At 54.6% G+C, this 19,741-nt stretch overlaps 1 protein-coding gene across 6 annotated transcripts; it reads right to left on the bottom strand.

The window, feature by feature from the left end:
- Nucleotides 1-1,082: 1,082 nt before the first annotated feature.
- Nucleotides 1,083-18,263, bottom strand: Impdh1 (inosine monophosphate dehydrogenase 1). 6 transcript variants are annotated; one of them, XM_013076533.3, is made up of 16 exons: nucleotides 17,747-17,999; nucleotides 14,050-14,148; nucleotides 12,046-12,094; nucleotides 9,332-9,433; nucleotides 9,134-9,208; nucleotides 8,684-8,890; nucleotides 8,445-8,532; nucleotides 6,837-7,036; nucleotides 5,597-5,687; nucleotides 5,331-5,426; nucleotides 3,881-4,024; nucleotides 3,639-3,783; nucleotides 3,184-3,327; nucleotides 2,976-3,059; nucleotides 2,403-2,419; nucleotides 1,083-1,831 (listed from the first exon to the last, which is right to left on the bottom strand). In XM_013076533.3, exons 1-16 carry the CDS (start codon nucleotides 17,914-17,916, stop codon nucleotides 1,731-1,733), a joined length of 1,812 nt encoding a protein of 603 aa, XP_012931987.2. In that variant the 5' UTR covers nucleotides 17,917-17,999; the 3' UTR covers nucleotides 1,083-1,730. The 6 variants fall into 6 exon arrangements, with proteins under 6 accessions (XP_012931987.2, XP_021093280.1, XP_087060693.1 ...); XM_021237621.2 differs by having other exon boundaries at nucleotides 3,639-3,759; XM_087204567.1 differs by having other exon boundaries at nucleotides 3,639-3,791; nucleotides 3,889-4,024.
- Between the last annotated feature and the right edge of the window lie 1,478 nt (nucleotides 18,264-19,741).

Here is a 19,741-nt window from a genome sequence, read left to right as displayed (position 1 = left end):
GTTTTCTCTCATCCTTTCCACCTCCTGGATCTGGGATCCTCCTCCCTGACAGCTGGGTCATCTCTGACCTTAGGTGCACACTGAGGCCACAGATGCCAGAGCACAAGGCCTCCAGGGACTCCCAATGATCCATTCTTTTTGTGACAACTCCTGGCACAGATGGAAAGCCAACTCTGAAACGATACATCTTGCCACTTAACTTTACTCTTTTCATTCCTGAAGATGCCACAAAGCTGGATGCAGCAAAAACCCAGTCCAGACACGCTGTCCACAGATGTCAGGTCCCCTGGCCAAAAGGCTGCCAGTGGGGGCCTGACAGAGACAGAGAGAGAAAGGGGGGGAGGGAGGGTGTGCCAACAAGGTGTTTCAGAGCCCCTCCCTGGTAGTCATGGGAGCATTTCCAGATCCTCATTACCTATAAACAAGGATCTTCCTCACCCTCTGCTTGTCCCTGCCACCAGGGCAGTCCCAGACCATCTTCCTGGCTCTGTCTGTCTGAGTGTTGTCTGTTCCTTGCCTAATGGGACACCTTTGCAACCACTGCCCAGCCACAACACTAGAGGCAATGTGAATGACCCAAGATCTCTCAGTTCTAGGGGGTATGCAGCAGCCTGTGGGGCAGCCTGTCTGCTGAGCAGACGGCAGAGGTGGAGGGCAGGACCTATTCCATATATGAACAGTGAGAGCTCACTGATTGCCTGATACTTATGGGTATATCTCAGCTGATGACACCATAGGCCCTGGACCAGGTGGTCAGGGCCACCGCCACGCTGCCTTCTCCCTGTGCCTGGGCTGTGTCATTCGGCATTACAAGGATGCAGTGGTGCTTTCTGGCAGTCACCCATGAGGCCCCCACTGCTGGTCTTCTACAACCACAATGACCCCTCTTGGTCACTACCTGGCTGCAGGACCTGCTGGCCAGCTGGCACAGCCCTGGGAGACCTCCTGCCACATGCCCACCTGCATCCATACTGCCCTCAGGTACTGTAATGCCCTCCTCACCGTCCTTGCTCTGATGGGGCTCTAGTTCACCACCAGGAGCGGCACCAGCCACCCATGAGCAAGGGACAGAGACAGGATGGTAGAGGCGTCGAGACCTGCTTGATTTATTCAGATTATTTAATGTACAGTGACACAACTGTGACCCCAAAGTGTGCAAAATTAAAGCCTTCAACTGCAGCTGAGAGGAGAGGGCAGGACTAGGACACCTGGGAACAGTGGCGAGTCAGGGCAGCCGCTTCCTCAGGTCTGGGGGTGGGGGCGTGGCCAGAGGAACAGAGCCCAGGGTAGCCTCAGGCCAGGAAAAGGGAGCAGAGACCTCCCCCGTGGCCTAGGTCTGGAGCCCAGAGTACCCATGGCTGAGAGAGCAGCAGCCCAGGAAGGGGCCAGAGGCAAGGCCAGGAGAGCACCATTTCCTAGGGGAGGGTGGCAGGGAGGGAGGTGCCCTACAGGAGAAGCCAGGAGGGACCACCTGCCCCAGGGGTGAGAGCCAGGCAGAGCAGGCTGCAGCAAGAGAGAGACCTGAGGCAGGCACAGGGCCTGTGAGCCCGGGCTGGCTGGGCTCAGGGGGCTGAAGAAGGGACAACCTGGGGGGCTCCCAGGGCAGCTTGGCCCAGGGCAGTCCTAACTTGTGAGGGGTCCCCAAGAAGGGGCTACAGTCCCCTTAGGGCCTCCCCTCCTCTCTCCTTGCAAAGGAGCTGGGGAACCCGTAGTGCAAATCCATGGACCTCTCAGTTATGGAGGGAGGCTGTGCCCAAAGCGGGCTCCTGGGGAGTGCCTCCTCCACCACCACAGCCTCCACCGCCGTCCTCAGTACAGCCGCTTCTCGAAACTGTGGAGACAAGAGGCGACCGAGAGTGGGTACGTAGACCCTGTTCCCTTCCTAAAATCCCCTCACCCAGGGACCCCCAGATTTGGGGGTGGGAGAAAGCAGGAGGTGACCCTGGGTCTCTGGCCTCCACAGTCCAGGGCCTCCCTGAAGAACCAGGCCAGGTCCAAAGACACTCATGCTCCTTCTAGCCACTGTCACACCTAAGTGGACTGTCCTTGGTGCTGGGATGGAGAGATGGCCCAGGAAGGCACGGCCATCCTCACAGAGGAGGAACCTCTGTGACCAGGCGCTGAGCTTCTGCTGCCTTGTCTCCACCCCACCCCCACACACATGGCGGCTCAGGCCCCTTGTGGCCACTGGAACCTCTCATCATCTCAAAACAGGGATTTGTGTTTTGGCTGGATGAGGGGCCACAGCTGCCTGCTCCACCATGGTGCCGGGGACAGGGGCCAGGAGGGCCCAGTCCCAGGGTCCATGTCCCACCAACCCAATGTCCATCCTCCCAGCCCAGGCCCACCCCAGACTGCCCCTGCTCTACTCTAGGCTTGGCCCGGGCAGCGCAGTTACTTACACGGCACAAAGGTATAGCTACGGGAGGGTAGGGCAGAAAGAGACACAGGTTAGATGCCCATCTATGCCTGGGGAGATGGGTCCTCTCGACCAGGGCGGGCCACATGCCTGCAACTACTGCTGCCAACTAGCTCTGCCCCCACCCACAGTCACCCCGGCGCCAGCCCTGGCATCTGTTGCTCTGCCTTTCTCTCCACCAGAGGCCTCGTGCCCTCGTTCTCTGCCTGCCTGGGACCACCACCAGCAAGAGCCCAGCGTCACCAGCCACCACCACCTGCCACCAAGCTTCCTGAGCAAGCAAGGGCTAGGGAGCCCCGGTGGGACTAGGGGCCACACCTCTCATGCCCTGCTCAGAGAGATGCCTGAGGGGAGCAGGCTGGCTCCCTGGGGCTACAGGACAGGGTTCCAGGGTGGCTGGGCCCTGTGGGACAGGGTAATGGGTCCATCCTGCAGCAGCATCAACTCTGGTGCAGATGGTCCCTGGTCCTGTGGAGTATCGGCCCGGCCTCCAAACCCTGGCCCCACCTGCCCATCCCAGCACCAGCCAGCCAGGGTGAGAAGGCTGCCCACTTACGAGTGTAGGCTGTGCACACCACCCTCGATCTGGGCCGACATGGTCCTCTTCTCAAACTTGAGCTCTCCTGAGTACATCATGGACCTGGCAGATGGGCAGGTGAGCAGGTCAGGGCACCCAGGTAGAGAAGGGACACAGAAGGGAAGCAGGAGGGAGGGAAGGCTCCCAAGGGCTCCCACCTGCTGCCCCCTCCAGTCTCAGCACTCACCGCAGGACGGACAGGCTCCGGGCCCCGATGTCCTGGCAGCCGTGCTGGATCCCGGCTATGAGGTAGGGCACGAACTTCTGAATGGAGCCTTTGTCCTGGATGGAGCCTGAGACGCCCTGTGCGATCTTCACCTTGTCCCCCTCACTTCGGGAAAGGGTGGAGGGGCTAAGCCCAGCAGCCTTTGGCTCAGAGGACCCCTCCCCACCTCTCAGGGCACAGGCAGAGAGGATGTCACCCACAAGGGTCCCTGCGGCAGCCACTCGCCAGGCTACAGCAGAGACGAGCACAGTCTCTGAGTCAGGTGGCCCAGGTCTTGGTGTCTCATCTGCTACCTATGCTTGTGCCTCAGCTTCCAGAACTCTAATATGGAGAGGAGTATCATCCGGGGAAATCAGGGCTATGTATGGGCCCGAGGGCTACAGGCGACTCTGTGGAGCTGGGTCCAGGTCACGCACCTGAAGTATCGTTTCTGGCTGCTGCTGCATTTCTCCATGGCATCCAGTGAGCCCATGCCTCGGTACTTCTTGAGCCTCACCCCATCCGAGAAGAAGTACTCTCCGGGGGCCTCTGTGGTGGCTGCCAGCAGGGAGCCCATCATCACTGTGGAGGTCAAGGGGTCAGTGCCTCCTGCCCCACAGCAATCCTGCTGCCCCCCAGCTCCCAGCCATATCTGCCCATCCCCAGAACCCCCCCTCACCTGTGGAGGCTCCGAGGGCCAGGGCTTTGACCACGTGCCCCACGGTCTGGATGCCACCATCAGCGATGACCGGCACACCAAAGCGCCGGGCGTACTCAGCCACCTTGTACACAGCAGTGCCCTGGGGCCGGCCACAGGCCATCACTGGGGAGGGTGGGGTGCACAGAAATGACTCAGCAGCAGCACAGGGCAGGCTCAGGGGGAGTCAGCCTTGTCCCCATGGCCCACCTGCACTCTGGGAGAGGGACACACAGAATGGCATTTCTGAGGCATAAGACAGCTGCCAGCAAGACCAGGGTGTGTGTCACTCCAGAGACTCAGGCCACTCACCCCAAACAGCACCACAGGGGCTTCAGTGGGGGATCAGTGCCGGCTCACCCAGAGTACAGCACCCCCAAATTGGTGCTTCCTAGTATCACCTGCTCTGGACAGACAAGCCCCCCTGTGAAGTTCTCAGCTGCAAAAGCTGTAACTAGGGTCATGGCCTCCTTTGGGGAGGGACTTTCACTTGTTTCTTTATTTGTCCAAGGTCCTTTAGGTTTAAAGTGGAAATCCTAAGGAAACGGCAATTTGCTATGGACAGGTGCAAGACAGGCTAAGCTAGAGAAGGGGCCATTAGTTTTGTCCCTACTTATATCCCAAAGCTTAGCACAGTGCCTGGCACACAGCAGGTGCTCAATTAATATATATTAGGTGAGAGAGGGCCATATTTTACCATCATGGTGGTCAGCTAAGGTGAGGGTAGAAACTTAAAAGGCAGATGCCCTAAAGACGGAAAGGGGGAGATGTTCTGGACAAGGATGCAAAACGAATCACTCGGTGTTTCAGAGAAATGTCCTGCACAAAGGAACCAGATCCATCCCCACTGACTAAGTGTCCTCTAGACAGCCACCCTACAAGACACCAGCCTTCAGGAAGAATGCTCTCGACCACACGGGGGACACACAGCAGGGTGTCCTCTAGCCCTCCATGTTACAGGAATCCACCTGCAAAAGAGCTTTGTGCCTGAGTGGAACTCCCCCTGCTACTCTATTATCACCAATGGTAATATGAGTTCATAAGATCCCCACCTATTTAGGGACGTGGTATCTTCGTGCCTTAAGCATCTCTGCCTTGGTCACAAATCCAATCCAAACCTTCAAGTGGCTTCCAACAGCCACCATGGAAAAGTAGTCATACCAGCCTCAGGCCTCAGACTGGACTGCCCTGACTAGAATCTGCAGACCAAGCAGGCTGGTGCACACCCAAACTCAGTGCCCTCATCTGCTTATCCCTGACTCCCACCAAGTCCATGGGCCAGACACGACAGAGCCTGTGGCTGCATCACCCTGAGTCTACATCCCAGGAAAGACCAGCACTCACTACGCACGGAACAAGAGTGAGCCCCCAGGGCCAGTGGTGGGCCAGGGGATGTTCCAACCAGCAGTCGCCCTTCCTCCTGAACACCCACCTTCTTGAGTGATGCAGATGGAGCCACAGCCCATGCCCACACGCAGCCCGTCCACACCAGCATCAATGAGGTTCTTGGCCTGCGCTGCTGTCACTACTGGAATTTGGGAGAGAAAAATAGAGGAACAAAATGAGGATGGGATCCCCTGCACTGCCCAGCACATTCCTGGAACCTCAGTCTAGCACACACACACACACACACACACACACACACCCGCAGCAACCAAAGGGGGCATGAGCAGCAGGATGGGGGCAGCCTGCACTCACCATTCCCCCCAATCACCTGGAGGTGGGGGTACTTCTGCTTGATATAGTGCACCATGGCGATCTGATACACTGAGTTCCCCTGGGAGGAGTCCTGTAAACAGGGGGATAGAAGCTCAGGCTGGACAGCTGGGGTTCCACCCTGGGCAGGGAGACCCCAAATGGGTAGATCCCCAAATCACATGTCACAGGAATGCTTTTTCTTTTCTTCTTTTCCCTAAGTCACTTGACAACTCAGCTGAGGGCCAAAAGAGGCCTGCTTCCCCAGAAGGCCAAACAAACACTCAGGTACAGCCTCAGAGCAGGCAGAGCCCCTTCCTACCCTTGGAGAGAGAAAATACCCTGAGATCTGCTACAGTTTGGGTCCCTTCCCTTCCCTTTCTTTTGTAGTGTCAGGAACTAAACCCAGGGCCTACCACATGCTGGGAGAATGCTCTGCTACTGAGCTACATCTTTAGTCTTTCTCTTTTCAGACTGACACAAGGTCTCGGCAAAGTTACACAAGGTGGCCTCAAACTTGCAGTCCTTTTGCCTCAGCTTCCCAAGTAGCTGGGGTTACAGGGGTGCACCACTGTGTCTATCTTATAGTTTGGATCATAAGTGCCCACCCAAAGGAGCTATGTGTTGAAGGCTTAGGCCAGGCCATGGTACTACTGTGAGGAGGTGGAGCTTTTAAGAGGTGAGACCCAGTAGAGGAAGTGAGGCCACCAGACGCATTCCCTGGAAGAGGCTATTAAGATCCAGCCCCTCTTTTTCCTTCCTGTTTCCCAGTGCACCATGCGATACACATTCTCCTCCGCCACACTTCCCACCATGATGCACTGTGCTGCCAAAGGCCCAAAGCAACAGGGCCCATGGATATGGACCAAAACCCTGAAACCGTGAAGCAAAACAACCTTTCTTCCTTTTAAGTTGGTTGTTCAGATATTTTGTCACAGTACTGGAAAGCTGACTAACACATGCTGTTCCCACCAACTCACTAACCAAGTGACATTAATCAAATATATATAAAGGTCGTAGCCTGGTGCCTGGCAAGCAGGGGGCCCTCAGGGAACATGTGCTGTCACCATTAGAGTCACAAGGAAGGTCCTCAGAGTGTTCTGGGCTCCATGGAGAGAGTGGCAGGACCCTCAGAACTCTGACACCAGGGAGCACACAGAAGCCCAGAGAAAGAGCAACAGGGGAGAGCCATGGGCTAAATTAGAGGTGAACATGAGCTCTGGGGAACCACTAGTCTCCTTACCAGCACGATGACATCGGCGCCCGCCTGGGTGAGCAGGTCCAGGCGGTATTTGTCATCCTCACGGGTGCCCACGGCTGCCCCACACAGCAGCTGCTTATGGGAGTCCTTGGAGGCCAGAGGGTAGTCTCGGTTCTTCTTTAGGTCTGTGCGGGCAATGATGGCCACCAGCTCGTCACGATCATTGACAATCGGCAGCTTCCCTGAGCAGGAAGGCAGAGGTGAGGTGAAGAGGCAGGCTTGGAGGTTAGTGGGGGGAGTGGGTGATGTGTGTTGGAGAGTGGGATAAAAATAGCCCAGGTCAGAAACTCCACTGAAAAATACCCAAATCAGCCACTAGGTGACAGCAACCACCCAGGAAGTATTCCTAAGAACCTGGACTCTGTCCTAAGGAGCAGGAAGCAAACTCCTGGCAGCAAGCAGGTTCCTAGGATTCTTCCTGTCCTGTGGCCTGGCCTGGGAGGGAGGCAGTGTCTGAGCACTGACAGCCTTTCACCTGCTGGGCCACAGACCAAAATGGTCAAAAACCCCTTGTCTGGGCACAGATATGAGGCTGTCCAGCAAGGGGAATGTGTGCCTGCTCTATACACACCCCAAAGAATCTCTACTGTGGACAGGGGAAGCGACGGCCCACAAGGATCTAGTGAGAATGACGTGGTAAGCTGCAATATTCACATTTAACTGCAGGACTTTCAGGGCCTTTAACCACTTAACAGTTTACCCTGAGCATCACTTGGACAGCAGCAGTGCGTTTGTTTACATCCTGACTCTTGGGCAGGTGTCATTTCAGCTAGTCAGGTCTGGTACTGAATAAATTTGACGAAATTGTCATTTTATATTTCCTGTTAAATTAGTTTAAAAATTAATGAGAACTATGCAATTTTTGGTCATTCTGTATTACTAATAATTATTAATTATAAATAATAATTGTTAAATAATCAGACTGATAATAAACCAAAGTGCTACTCTATGCAAAATGTGTGCCTATAGAAAGCAACATTTCTCAAGCTTTTAAGACCACAGAGGGCCGGGGATTTAGCTCAATGGTGCCACCACCTGCCTCGAAAGCCCAAGGTCCCGAGTTCGATCCCCCATAACAAAAAAAAAACAAAAACAAAACAAAACAAAAAAGACCACAGAACCTTTTAGTGCTTGGGATGGAACACAGGGCCTTTGCACTAAGCTATATCCCCAGCCCTTTTTTTTTAAATTTTGTTTTTGTTCTGAGTCTTTGTCTTCCACAGAAGTTTGTTGTTGTTGTTGTTGGGTTTTGTTTTTGAGATAGGGTCTCACTACATAGTGCAGGCTGGCCTGAGCCTTGAGTGTTGGGATTACAGGCACGCGCTGCCACACCCACACATGGGTCTTTTTTATATGGCAAGCACTTCGGAGGACCAGTTTTGAGAAATGCACAGTGGGGATGCTGAATTAGAGAGAAGTTTCCCTAAGCCAGAAGAAGGACATTGGAAATCATGCTCTGGCCTCCCTGAGATTATTCAAACCTTCCTCAAGGTCCAGGGAGGGGCTACTTGCAGGGCCATGAAGGAACAGAGGAGCAGAGGATGCCAGGAGTTAGGCTGAGGGTTAAATGCTCTGCCTGCTCCCTAGTACCTTTCTTGCTGCGCTGCAAGATCTCGTTTGCCTCTTTCAACGTCACTCCTGCAGGAGCCACCACCAGCTCCATCCGGGGCGTCATCACCTATAGGGCCAGGAACATTTGCCTGGAGGTTGGCAGGTGAGAGAGAAGGAGCCAGCCTCCCTCTGGTCCCCAGTCACAAGCACCAACCTGGAGCCCCAGGATGTGGGGCCCTCTCTGCACCCCAGCCCCGCCTGCCCTCCCCTGCAGGCACCTCAGTGAGGAGTGTGGTGTGGTCCTTCTCAGCAAGGAAGTCAATGTCTCGGGAGGTGACAATGCCCACCAGCTTGCTGCCCATGGTGCCCGTCTCTGTGATGGGGATGCCAGAGAACCCGTGCCGAATCTTGGCCTCCAGCACATCGCCCACAGTGTGTGAGGGGCTCAGGACCACAGGGTCTGTGATGAAGCCCTGCTCAAACTTCTGCGGACAGAAGGGGAAGGAAAAGGCTGGAAGGAAGCCAGGACTCTCAGTGGAGTGAGGGGCCAGTAGGAAAATGAGGGCTCAGCCCTGTGCCCCCACTGTGAGGACAAGCAGCCACAGTGACAAGGATCCCACAATGACCAGCCAGCAGTGCAGCAGCCTGAAGAGTACCAAGGGAGGTGAGAGATTTGGCAAGCCACAGCTTACTAGGTGGAATCTTTCTGGGTCAAGCCTGGTACTTGCCTTGACCTTCCGTACTTCATTGGCCTGGAACTCTGGGGTACAGTTGTGATGAATGAAACCAATTCCTCCCATCAGCTGGGGCAGAAGGGAAGTGCAGTTAGAGCCAGGGGCCAACCCTCCTCAGCCCTGTCCTTCTGAACAGTCCACCCTGTTCAGACCCCTCTGCCCTGGGGGTCCCTGCTTAGGCACAGGACTCACAGCCATTGCAATGGCCATGTCGGCCTCTGTCACAGTGTCCATGGGAGAGGAGATCAGCGGTGTCTTCAGCGTGATCTTCCGGGTCAAGGCTGACGTCAGGTCCTGAGGACAGAAGTACAGTCTACTGAAGGGTTTTATAAGCAACCAGACTAACATCCACTAGTGCCTAGCTGTATCCTCCTGCACCAGGGACAGGGAGACCCTCAATGGCTAGGCAGGGGTACCTTTTTTATAGGTACCTTTTTTGTTAGGTATCTTTCTTCCTAGCAGCCAGTCTTGATTCTGGTACAAGCCAAGGTGCTCAGTAAACTTTATTAAACTTAACACCTGGACCAAGAAGTCTTCCTGATTATGGGCATATGGAAGACATACAGAATAGCCTAACTGTCTGTCTGGGTCAGCTCTGGCTACACACAGGCCCTGGGGACAGGGCAATGAGCAAGGCAGCTCTCCTGGAGCTGATGCTTCACTTGGATGGAAAGATAACAAACATGAGACACACGGACAAAACAACTTCAGCCACAAAGGAAAACAGTCAGGCCAAGTGATCACTGGGAACATGTGCTGGGATTCTAGGTGACAAAGGCCAAGGCAGGGGTGGTACAGAGAGGTGTCTATTAGCAATCCAGGAAAGTGGGTGACTAAGGGGCTAGCGCTCTAGAGAGGAGTCAGGATTGCAAAAACAGGTGAGTGTCCCTATGCTAAAGATCCAAAATGCAAAATGCTCCGAAGACCTAAACCTTCTGAGCACCAATATGACACAAGTGGAAAATGCTACACCAGACCTCATGTGATAGGGCAGTCAAAACAGACACTGTAAAAAATGTTTTAAATTACCTTCAGGCCATATCAGGTTTATATGAAATATAAGTGAATTTCTGATTTCAACTTGGGTTCCACCCCTAAGATATCTTATGTAGGTATATGCCAATATTCCAAAATCTGAAAATAATATGAAATCCTAAACACTTCTGGTCCTGACTGTTCCAGATAAAGGACACTCAACCTGTGAATCTTCTATGAATGATACCTGTCTATGAAAGGCCAAATCAGACCTCTGAGATTCAGACAAGATTGGGCGCATTCAGGGTGGTAAGGCATAGACCCCTCTGAAATTCAGGTCAATAGCTGCCAATCCTAGCCCCTAAGCCCTGCAGACACAGACTTTGGTATGTCATTTTTGAGATTCAGAGGCCCCTAAAGTCAATCACGGATCTTGGGCCAGAACCCTGATTCCTCAGTCTAGAAAAAAGCACCACCTCCTCTCCCATCAGAGCAGAGAAAGGCCCCAGCCTTCCTGACAGAGACCACAGGACAGCAAGATGCTCAGTAACCAGGCAGGGTCTTTTGGACCCCTCTCTTCCTGGTAATCAGTCCGGGCTCTGGTACAAAGCCAGGGAGGGTGTTTACACTAAAGTCTGTTAAACCGAACAGCTTCACGGAGAAGACTTCCTGATTGCTGTCATAAGAGAAATATATAAATTGGGCTGGGGATTTAGCTCAGTGGTTCTGGTGCCTGCCTTGCAAGCTCAAGGACCCGAGTTCGATCTCCGGTACCAAAATATGTGTGTGTGTGTGTGTGTGTGTGCGCGCGCGCGCGCGCGTATAAAAATAGCCAAAATTCCCCCTCAATAATCTGTCTGGGTCAGCTCTAGGTACACATAGGCTATGATGGGAGTTTCTCCAACACATAAATGACCTGAGCATGTTCAGGATTTTTGGCCTTTCATGAGAATAGGACCAGAATAATCAGTAATAATAACAGCAACAGATAAGAGACTGTTTTGGTCAGGCATGGAGGCATAGGCCTGTAATCCCAGCAGTCAGGAAGCTGAAGGAGTATCACTGAGAGTTCAAGGCCAGCCTAGGTTCCATAGTGAGTTCAAGGCCAGCCTAAACAACACAGCAAGACATTGTCTCAAAAACCCAAAACTAACCAAACAAAATAAATGATTTTTTTAATATGCATGACTACATCATAGAATCATTAAACTTTTTCATAAACTTATTTCTATCATCCCAACAGCCCCTCGGTTTTCATGAGACTATAACAGTATACAATTAGTATATAATAAGTACACTAATTGTTCATCCATTTGGTTCATTGCTGAGCACCTTGTGGAAAGCAAGGCATGATGTTTCCTTGTATTTGTACAAAATACTACTCCTTTTAACCCTCTTGCCAGTTATGTCCATTGCAGGAGTCAGTGACCAATCACTGACCACCATATTCAAAGTGGCCATAGGGCCAAGGACTTAGCTCAGTGGTGCTGCTGCCTGCCTCGCAAAGGCAAAGTCCTGAGTTTCATCCCTGGTACCAAAAACAAACAAAGTGGCCATAACTTTATAAGCTTCCATCCTGTCCTTGCTCAGCATTTGAGACAACATCCAATCCTTATGATCCATATAAGACAGTCACACCCAAGCCCTCCTAGCCCAGGGCCTTTCTTAACCCCCTCCTGGCTTCATCAGTGCCACAGTGTCCTCTGCCTTCAGGCCAGGCCCCCACTCAGAATCCCCCAGTACCCCTCACCCCACCCAGCTGCCTCTGCCCTGTCAGGCATAACACTTTGCCTTCTGTCAGTTCCTCTGGCAAAAATAAAGGTCATACCTGCCACATTTCCAAGAAAGGTCTCTCCCACACCCTGCCCTTGAGTGAGAGTCAGCCTTGTCCCATGCCCAGCCCCTCCGATGTCAAAAGAAGAAGTACTTACCACCTCATCAGCTATGAAGTCTATGAATCCTGGGAGGATCAGGAAGTCGCTGTGAAGACAGAAAGTGAGTGCTCCTGGTGGGCAGGGGTGCCATGCCAGGGGAGGAGCATGGGGATGGGGAGAGGCACAAGCTGGACAAACTCTCCTCATTCCCCTCAATGGTGTCTTGCTGACTCCAGTCCTGAGAACTAGAGGCAAAGATGGCAGCAGGGCCATGTACCTGGCACCACCAAGGTGGTTAGCTCAAAACCTCCACTGCCCTCAGGGCTGAGGGTTTGTCAAGTGACAGAGCCGTTCCCATATGGCCACACAGAACAGACAAATGCCTGCCCTTGAACACTCCTCAGTCTTGATAGGGCCAGACAATAAGTGAACCCAGAAAATACAGAGAACTATTTTGTAGTGCAACAAGGCATGACCATGACCCAGCACAGGACAAGCTGCACACCCCAGTGCAGAGGCTGCTGAGTCACACAGGTTCAAAGCAGCATGGAGGGACCCTAGGGGCCCAAGTGCAGGGCAAGTTCTGACAGCACAGCAACCGACAAGGGGCAACTACAGACATGGTCCAGGCAAGAAAGGGAAGGAAGGAGGCATCACGGTTAGGGATGGCCAAAGCATGGCAGGTGCCCACACTAGAGTGGGCCATGGTCGCAGCAAAGCCCAAAAGTGGAGTCCAGGGCTGCATGGGTGGGTCTGGGTCCAGTGCTACAGCCCAAGGGCCCCCACTGGCACAATCTGCCTGAAATCACAGCAGGTTGACAGACACACCCCAAAAGCAAATGCCACACACTCCAGGAAAACTCTGAACCCAGCTAAGCAAAACAGCAGGCACCTCCAGTGCAGGAAGAAAAAGCCACAGAGCAGATGAGACTGGGGTGGTTAATTTGCCCCAAGGCCTAGAAAAACTTCCAAGAGCTCCAGTAGAAGATGCCAATGAAAAATATATCAAAGATCTACTCCTTCACCCATCACCAAAGAATTTCAGCTGCCCTCACCCCTTGGCAGCCCTTCTGTATGGCAGGGAGGCCTCTGTGGCTCACTTAGAGGCCCGAGAAGAAATGCACTTCTTGGCATTCTGTGGGTCTCATACACACCCCTCACCCAGGGCAAGTAATACCAGACCCTCCCAGCAGTGACATGGTATCCTGGTGTGCAGGGAAACTGGCTGACAAACAGGAATGCTCATAAGCCAGGGAGGAGACATAGGACAGGCCAGTGCTGTTAGCTGGCCAGCATCCCACTCTGCCCCGTCCTGGGTTCAAATGCTCCTTCTTGGCAGGGGCATAGTCCTGCAGCCAGGAGGTACAACTAGTGCCAGGCCTGCAGCAGGCAGGACAACTGGCCCAGGGCCCAAAGAAAAAGGCAAACTGCTGAGCCAGAGGCAGATGGGTAGGTCTCCATCCTTCTCCCAAATCCCACTCTGGGTGGGCTTATGGGGGGTGGTCACAGAATACTCACACTGGGGGGCTGAGGGGCACCAGTGCCAACCTGTGTGCAGGAGGGGCACGAGTAGAAGGAAACCTGGACTGGATGGTGGGGAAAGGGGGTCATCCCAGGCCCCCACAAGGCCTCTCCTGGGGACAACACTTAAGCAGCTGCCGGATCTGGGCCCCAGGACCTCTTCTGCTCTCCCAGCGTGCATGGGAGGGGGACAGCTGAAGGTCTGGTTAGTCTTCCCAGAACTCCCACACCTGCCTTCCCCTTCAACCCCCAGGGCCATCCGGGGAGCCAGGATGCCCCGAGAGGAGGAAGGGGGCAGGCTATACACAGATCCGGCCAGAGACAAGTCCAGGCAACGTGGCCCTCGATGTCGCTGTGCCACGTCCATCTGCTCTCGCGCGGGCCTCCTTCCTTCCCTTGCCCAGCCCCCATCAGCTCCAAGTCACTCTTATTGGACCGGGATCCAGGGGCGTCAGCGGCTGGCAGCCGCGCACGTGCAGGGCCTGGCCGGGACCGGTGCAGGGATGCGCGCACCCAGGTGGGGCCGAGTCGAGCGCTTACTTGTAGGTGAGGCCGTCGGCATTGGCGAAGAGCTGCTGCGCCGTGAGCCCGTCCTCGGGAACGTAGCCGGTGCCGCCGCTGATCAGGTAGTCCGCCATGCTGCCGGGGGACACCGCGACCCGACATAAACACCCGAGCGGGCCACCCCGCCGCTCCTGCTGAAGCCTGCCGCGGCCACGCTGCCGCCGCCGCGGGCCAGGGGCGGGGGCTGCGGCAGCAGTGGGAATCCGGAGCCGCCCTCTCCTCCTGCCCCGCCCTCTCCTCCTGCCCCGCCCTCGGGAACCGCTGCCTCCTCCCCTCGCGCACAAAGGCCCTGCCCGGCCCGCCCAGCCACCACCTCGGCCCTGCCCAGGCTGCTGGCATTAGCACAGCGACCCTTCCCGGCAGCTGCCACGGAGGGTGATGTGGGACCAGCCAGCAGAGGAGGGAACAGAGCCAGGCCGGACACGCCCCCTTCCAGGCCCCTGGGCCCTGCCTGCCATAGTCCCCGTTGAGTACCTCTAACGTGATTCTGCTGTCCCCTAATGCCAATCCTCGGACCCTGATCAGAGCCCAGAAAGAACCCTGACAAACTGCTATGGGCTTACAGCTCCATAACACACAGGAGGTGGAAATTGGACCGCTCATCCGGACCCAAGATCATTCCTAGGGGCCAGGAATTTTTAATAATGACACTCCTTGACCTTTGGGCGGCCTTAGAGCCCTCTGCAATCTGCAAAGCATTTTTTATAAGTAATCACATTTACTCACAATCCATTAATTGCTAATTATTATGGTCTCCCCTTAGTAGGACATACAGTTTCAAAAGTGGAGAGAGATAAAGCTTCTCATCACGGGTCCAAGAATTCAGTCTGGCTGTTCTACCCTCCTCAGATCAGAAACTAGTGTAGAAACCAGGAACTGGCCCCAGAAAGTTCATTTTTATTTGGGAGGGAAGCCCAGGGAGGCTAATGAGCCTGGCTCAGACAAGTAAGTATGAGACAAATCAGAGGTTAGAAAACTTCTGAAAATTTCCCAGAGCATAAGTTTGGTGGCCTTGGGCCAGCAAGACCCATATTTCTACCTGGAGGCAGTAGGATTAGGTAGCAGATTGACTCATGTGAGGGAAGGTAGGGTGACAGCGCCTTCCCTCTCCTGTGACCAGAACTGCTAATGCTGCTCCTGACCAGACCCCACAGTCTCCTCCCTTTGCCTTCCTGTGGTTCCCACAGCTCATTTCTGGTGAGGTGAGAGAATAAGGCGGGCAGGGACACAATCCTTTCCCTGGCAAGGGGGCCCACTGTGGCACAAGCAAGCTCCCTTCCTGGCCCTGTGAGTCTGGGTTTGTTTACCTCTCAGCAGTGCAGAGGCAGCCAGGCCCAGGGGAGCATGGGCTTCCAAGCCATGAGGCTCCTGGGATGCCCAGCCTCCCAATGATGCCCCCGGGACCCTGCCAGGAAAACAGACTGTTCCATCCATGCACAGAGGGAAGGGGAGGCTTCTCACAGGGCTCAGAGCATTAGAGGAGACTCACAGCTGTCCTCTTGTCTCTTATTGGGAAGGGAAGGGATGGGGACATCACAGACCCCCAAGTTTCGTTCCCCACCAGTGGAGTTGAAAAGAAGGCTCCTGATAGGGGCCTCTCAAGGCCAATGGGCATCAGAAAGGAGGGCAGGGGCTGTAAGGGTTCCCAGCTCTGTGAGAGCTGGGACCAGCTTGCTAGCAATACCTAGGAAGCACCTCTGATTATTTAGCACTCTCAGTCACTATCCCCTACAACATGTGTCAAGAATGACTAGAGTATCAGGGTTCCTCCAGGGCTAGGACCAGGGAAAGCAGCAGAGTTCTGCCCTGTCAGGTGACCTTAATGTGACATCTATCCCAATTTAAGATGCTGGTCCCAGGGGAAGAGGTCGGCTTGCGGGAAGGGTCACCTTCCCAGTGATTACACACTCCACTGCCCCATGCCTCCACCCCAGCTTTGACCTGTGTCAGGCTCCTCATTACTCTAAGCTGCCGGGCTCAGCCCTGGGTTAGGCTGTCCATTTCCAGACACTTAATCCACCCCATCCCCTCCTCCCTCCTCCTGATCTTCCCCAGCTGCTTTCTCCATGGGGAAGAGACACCCAGGCAACCACTGAGCTTCCTCAGCCCAAGGAAAGACTGTTGGTCCCCTGAGACTCCCCACCTAACAGCTTCAAGGGGAAGGGGGCAGGTCTGAGCCTCTTCCTCAGCAGAACAGAGCAATAGGACCCACCGGGGTACTAAGGTCCAGGCAGAGACCCCCGAAGTCTACCTGCTCTGGGGCTGTTTGAAGAAATAAGGTTTCAGAACACTTTTAGGAGACAAAAGGTAACAGGGGTTACAGCTGGCCCAAATTGGAGCCAGAGAGCAGTTACACTGAACTCAAACCTAGAACTTCTCATGGAACCCCACCTCATCCCATGGCTCTGTGTTGGTGAAGGCAGACTGAGGTCTAGCCAGCAGGTTTTGAATCTCACTCATCACACCACCTGGCTGGGGCTCAGGCTTTATACCAGCTCTTCTGAGCCTTCTGGCCCCTTGCTGCAGCAGTATAATCTGGAGAAGGGATGCTCCTGAGTGTCTTGGCCTGAACTCTGAAACAGTGCTTTTTGCAATACCTGCTCTAAGCAAGGCACAGTGTCCATAAAGCACCCAAGTACCCCAGCCTGCTCTCTCCCCTACTGTGGCTCCTCCCTGTCACTGAGCCCTGAACACCAGCAGCTGGATTTCTAGCATAGGAGAAAGGAAGGACAGAAAGACAGGGGTTGCCTAATCTGGAGTCAGTCCTAGAGAGGCAGCCTGTATGTGAAGGAGGGGGCGGGCTTCCTAGCCCCTAAACTGTTAAAAGTTCCTACATAAGCAGTTGGGCCCTGGGCAGAGCTACCCAGCTAATTCCCCCAGACCACCCTCTTTTCACCCCAAACCAACCCAGCTGCCAGGCCACTTCCCCAAGCTGCTGAGCACAAGCAGATGGAGGAGAGAGAAAAGTCCAAATCCTCTGGACCGGTAGGACACTCGGATTGCATTTCAAACTGTGATACAATGCAGAGATTAGCCTGCTGTCTCCTTTTCAGCCAGTTCCCTGGGGGCTCGGCTCACTACCCCTACTCTTCCTGCAGGGACCCTCACCCCCTCCCATAACCCAGCAAGGGAGCTTGAGTCTTAGGAGGGGAGCTGCAGCTGCGGCTTCACAGGGTGCATGGTAAGGAGGGTCAGTGTCTTCACCTGACTACTCTAGGAAGGCGCTGGTCGGGACACCCACACCTCCCAGTAAGACTATGAAGACAGTTGCAGGTGGAAACAGCTCAGGAGGAAGCAAAGTTGGACAGAGACTCTATCAAGCACTGTTTGAAACCCAGGAGTTGAAGCGACCTGGGCCAGGTGTCGTCGGGTGCGTAGTCCAAGTCCGATCCAGCACTAAGATTTCAAGGAGCGTTTTAAGAACCTGCTCCCTCGAGCAACACGCAGCCCCGAACCCCTTCTTTGCACAGTGCACGCCTGCATCCCCCAGCCAGAGCGGGGGCGTGGCTGCGGAACTCAGCCTCGGGAAGTGAGGGGTGGGGGCGGTGCAGGGGAAGGGTGCGCGGACCTGCCCCGCCCCTCCCCCGAAGCGCCCCCGGGGCTCCTGGAGCCGCTGCGCCCTACTAGGCCGCCCGCCCCGGATGCGCCCCGCGCGCTCTGCCCTGGGCGTCACCTCTCCGGCTCGTAGCCGGCCTGCAGCAGGCGGGCGCTGTACCGCTGCGCCGCCGTCTCGTGTCCCGGGTGTTGCCGGGCTCCGGGCTCCAGAACAGCGGCGGCTCCGCCTCCCTGCAAAGGCAGCGGGAGCGGCCCCGACTCCGGGGACGAAGCTAGCGGCCCCTCCATGCGGAGGCCGCGGCTCAGGCCGGCGGGAGCCTCTCCTCCCGGAGGCTCCCTAGCCCGGGCTGGGCACCGAGCGCGCCACTCGGGTCTCAGCGGGGGGCGGGGCCGCCGGGGCGGGGCCCTTGCAGGGGGCGGGGGATCCGGGAGGAGGCTGGGCTCCGCCCTTGTCATCGAGCTGGGTCCGACCCCGCTGCGCCGACACTCGGACTCAGCCGCTTTCCCATCCCCGAATCGGCGTTGGTAGATCGGGTGGGTATCCTGCAAGAGTGGAACTGGAAAGGACCCCCGTCCCTTCCCCGCCATATGGACTTCCCAGGCTCTTCTGGCCCATGCTGAGGAAAACCAGAAGAGGAAGGAAGCTCAGAGGCAGGAGTTGCCCTGGCAGCCTGTGCGGGACTTTCTGATTTCCAGACACTGGCTTGGGCCCTGCAGCGCCTCCCACCGGTCGGCGCAGACCTCCCGCCTCCGGGGAGAGAGGTGGGGACCGTGCCCTCTCCCGCTGTCCACTCTACGCACTGTACCTTAGATGGGAGGAAAGAGATTTCCCACGGCCCTCACCTGCCACTACTGAGGAGGGAATAGACCCTCGTCTTACCTTGCTCACAAAGTGGGGCTGAGCCCGCAGGTGCTCAAAAGTGTTTTATCTCCTGACTAGAAAAGCACCTTTTGTCCTGGATACCTTTGTCAGCCATGAGTGAGCACACAGCAGGAATGGCAAAGGAAAATCCCTGCCCTGGGGCAATTTATCTGAGGAGCCAGAGTAGGCAGAAAATCAGCTGTTTAGCTGATTCTCCAGGCCTGTGCTAGGGAAATGTTCTAGGGAGGAGACTGATCCAGGCTCATGGAGTATCTGTGTCCACTGCCGTGTAACAAAACACCCCACACTTAGTGGCTTAGACCAAAACCATTTCATTATTTAATACAAATCTATATTTGTAGTTTCTAAAACATTGATCCACAGAAGACTGTCATGTTATATGTGTACCAGTGAAAACAAAAGGACAGGAGAAACACTGCCTTTCCATGTGGATATTTGTGTGTTTTTTGAAACAGAGTCTTCTCACTCTCACTCTGAGTTCAGGCTACCCCAACGCATTTAATTATTTCTCACAATTTCACAGGTCGGGAAATTAGTCAAGGCAAGTCACCTGAGCTCCCATCCGGTCAACTAGGGCCACTCGGTGGTGTTTACCTGGCTTCACTCACAGGCCGTGATCCTTGGAGAAGTGGCTGGAAAGTGGCTTCATCTAGGCCCCTTTCTGCCTCCATGTATTATAGACAGCTAAGATTGTAGGCAGTGAGACAGGACTGGGCCCTCAAGGGAGTCAGTGCAGAGGATGAGAACACTTCAAAACTGTGACTGGAGAGGGCCGGGGATTTAGCTCAGTGGTTCCTCACCTGCCTCGCAAGTGCAAGGACGGGAGTTCAATCCCTGGTACCAAGAAAAAAAAAAAACTGTGACTGGAGGTGCATCTGAAGAAGATTAAAGTCACAATGGTCAGATTTGCATGCTTCCCTAGGGGATAAAGGGAAGTTTGAGATTGTTGGTACCTTCCTTTTGGGATTTCCCTTATAAATAAACCATTATGTGATTAGGGGTGGGCCATCCTCTCCCACCCACTGAGACTAAGACTAAAGACAAGACTAAGACTATAAATTATCAATCAAGGTTAATGATGTCATCCATGTATTGTTGCTACATAACTTGTTTCCCATTGGAACAGTATTACCTAAGTGACTATACTTGTAATCTTATCGGTTGATCATAATTTTGTACCCACCTTGTGATTTTACTCTATAAACCTTGCTCTGTAAAGTAAGTAGAGTC

The sequence above is a fragment of the Heterocephalus glaber genome, unplaced genomic scaffold (genome assembly GCF_053883595.1).
Source record: "Heterocephalus glaber isolate CG9 unplaced genomic scaffold, H.glaber_assembly_v1.0 deba00000546, whole genome shotgun sequence".
In the NCBI taxonomy this organism is placed as follows: domain Eukaryota; kingdom Metazoa; phylum Chordata; class Mammalia; order Rodentia; family Bathyergidae; genus Heterocephalus; species Heterocephalus glaber.
Note: the sequence above shows the minus strand (reverse complement) of the source record. Positions and strands in the feature narration are given on the sequence as shown.

Coding starts and splice junctions, on each gene's coding strand:
- Impdh1 (XM_021237622.2), bottom strand. CDS start 18,216: ATGGCGGGGAAGGGACGGGGGTCCTTTCCAGTTCCACTCTTGCAGGAT. Junction 14,149..17,746: donor GCCGGCTACGAGCCGGAGAG/GTGACGCCCAGG, acceptor GTCCCCCGGCAG/CATGGCGGACTACCTGATCA. Junction 3,784..3,880: donor GGCCCTCGGAGCCTCCACAG/GTGAGGGGGGGT, acceptor TGACCTCCACAG/TGATGATGGGCTCCCTGCTG.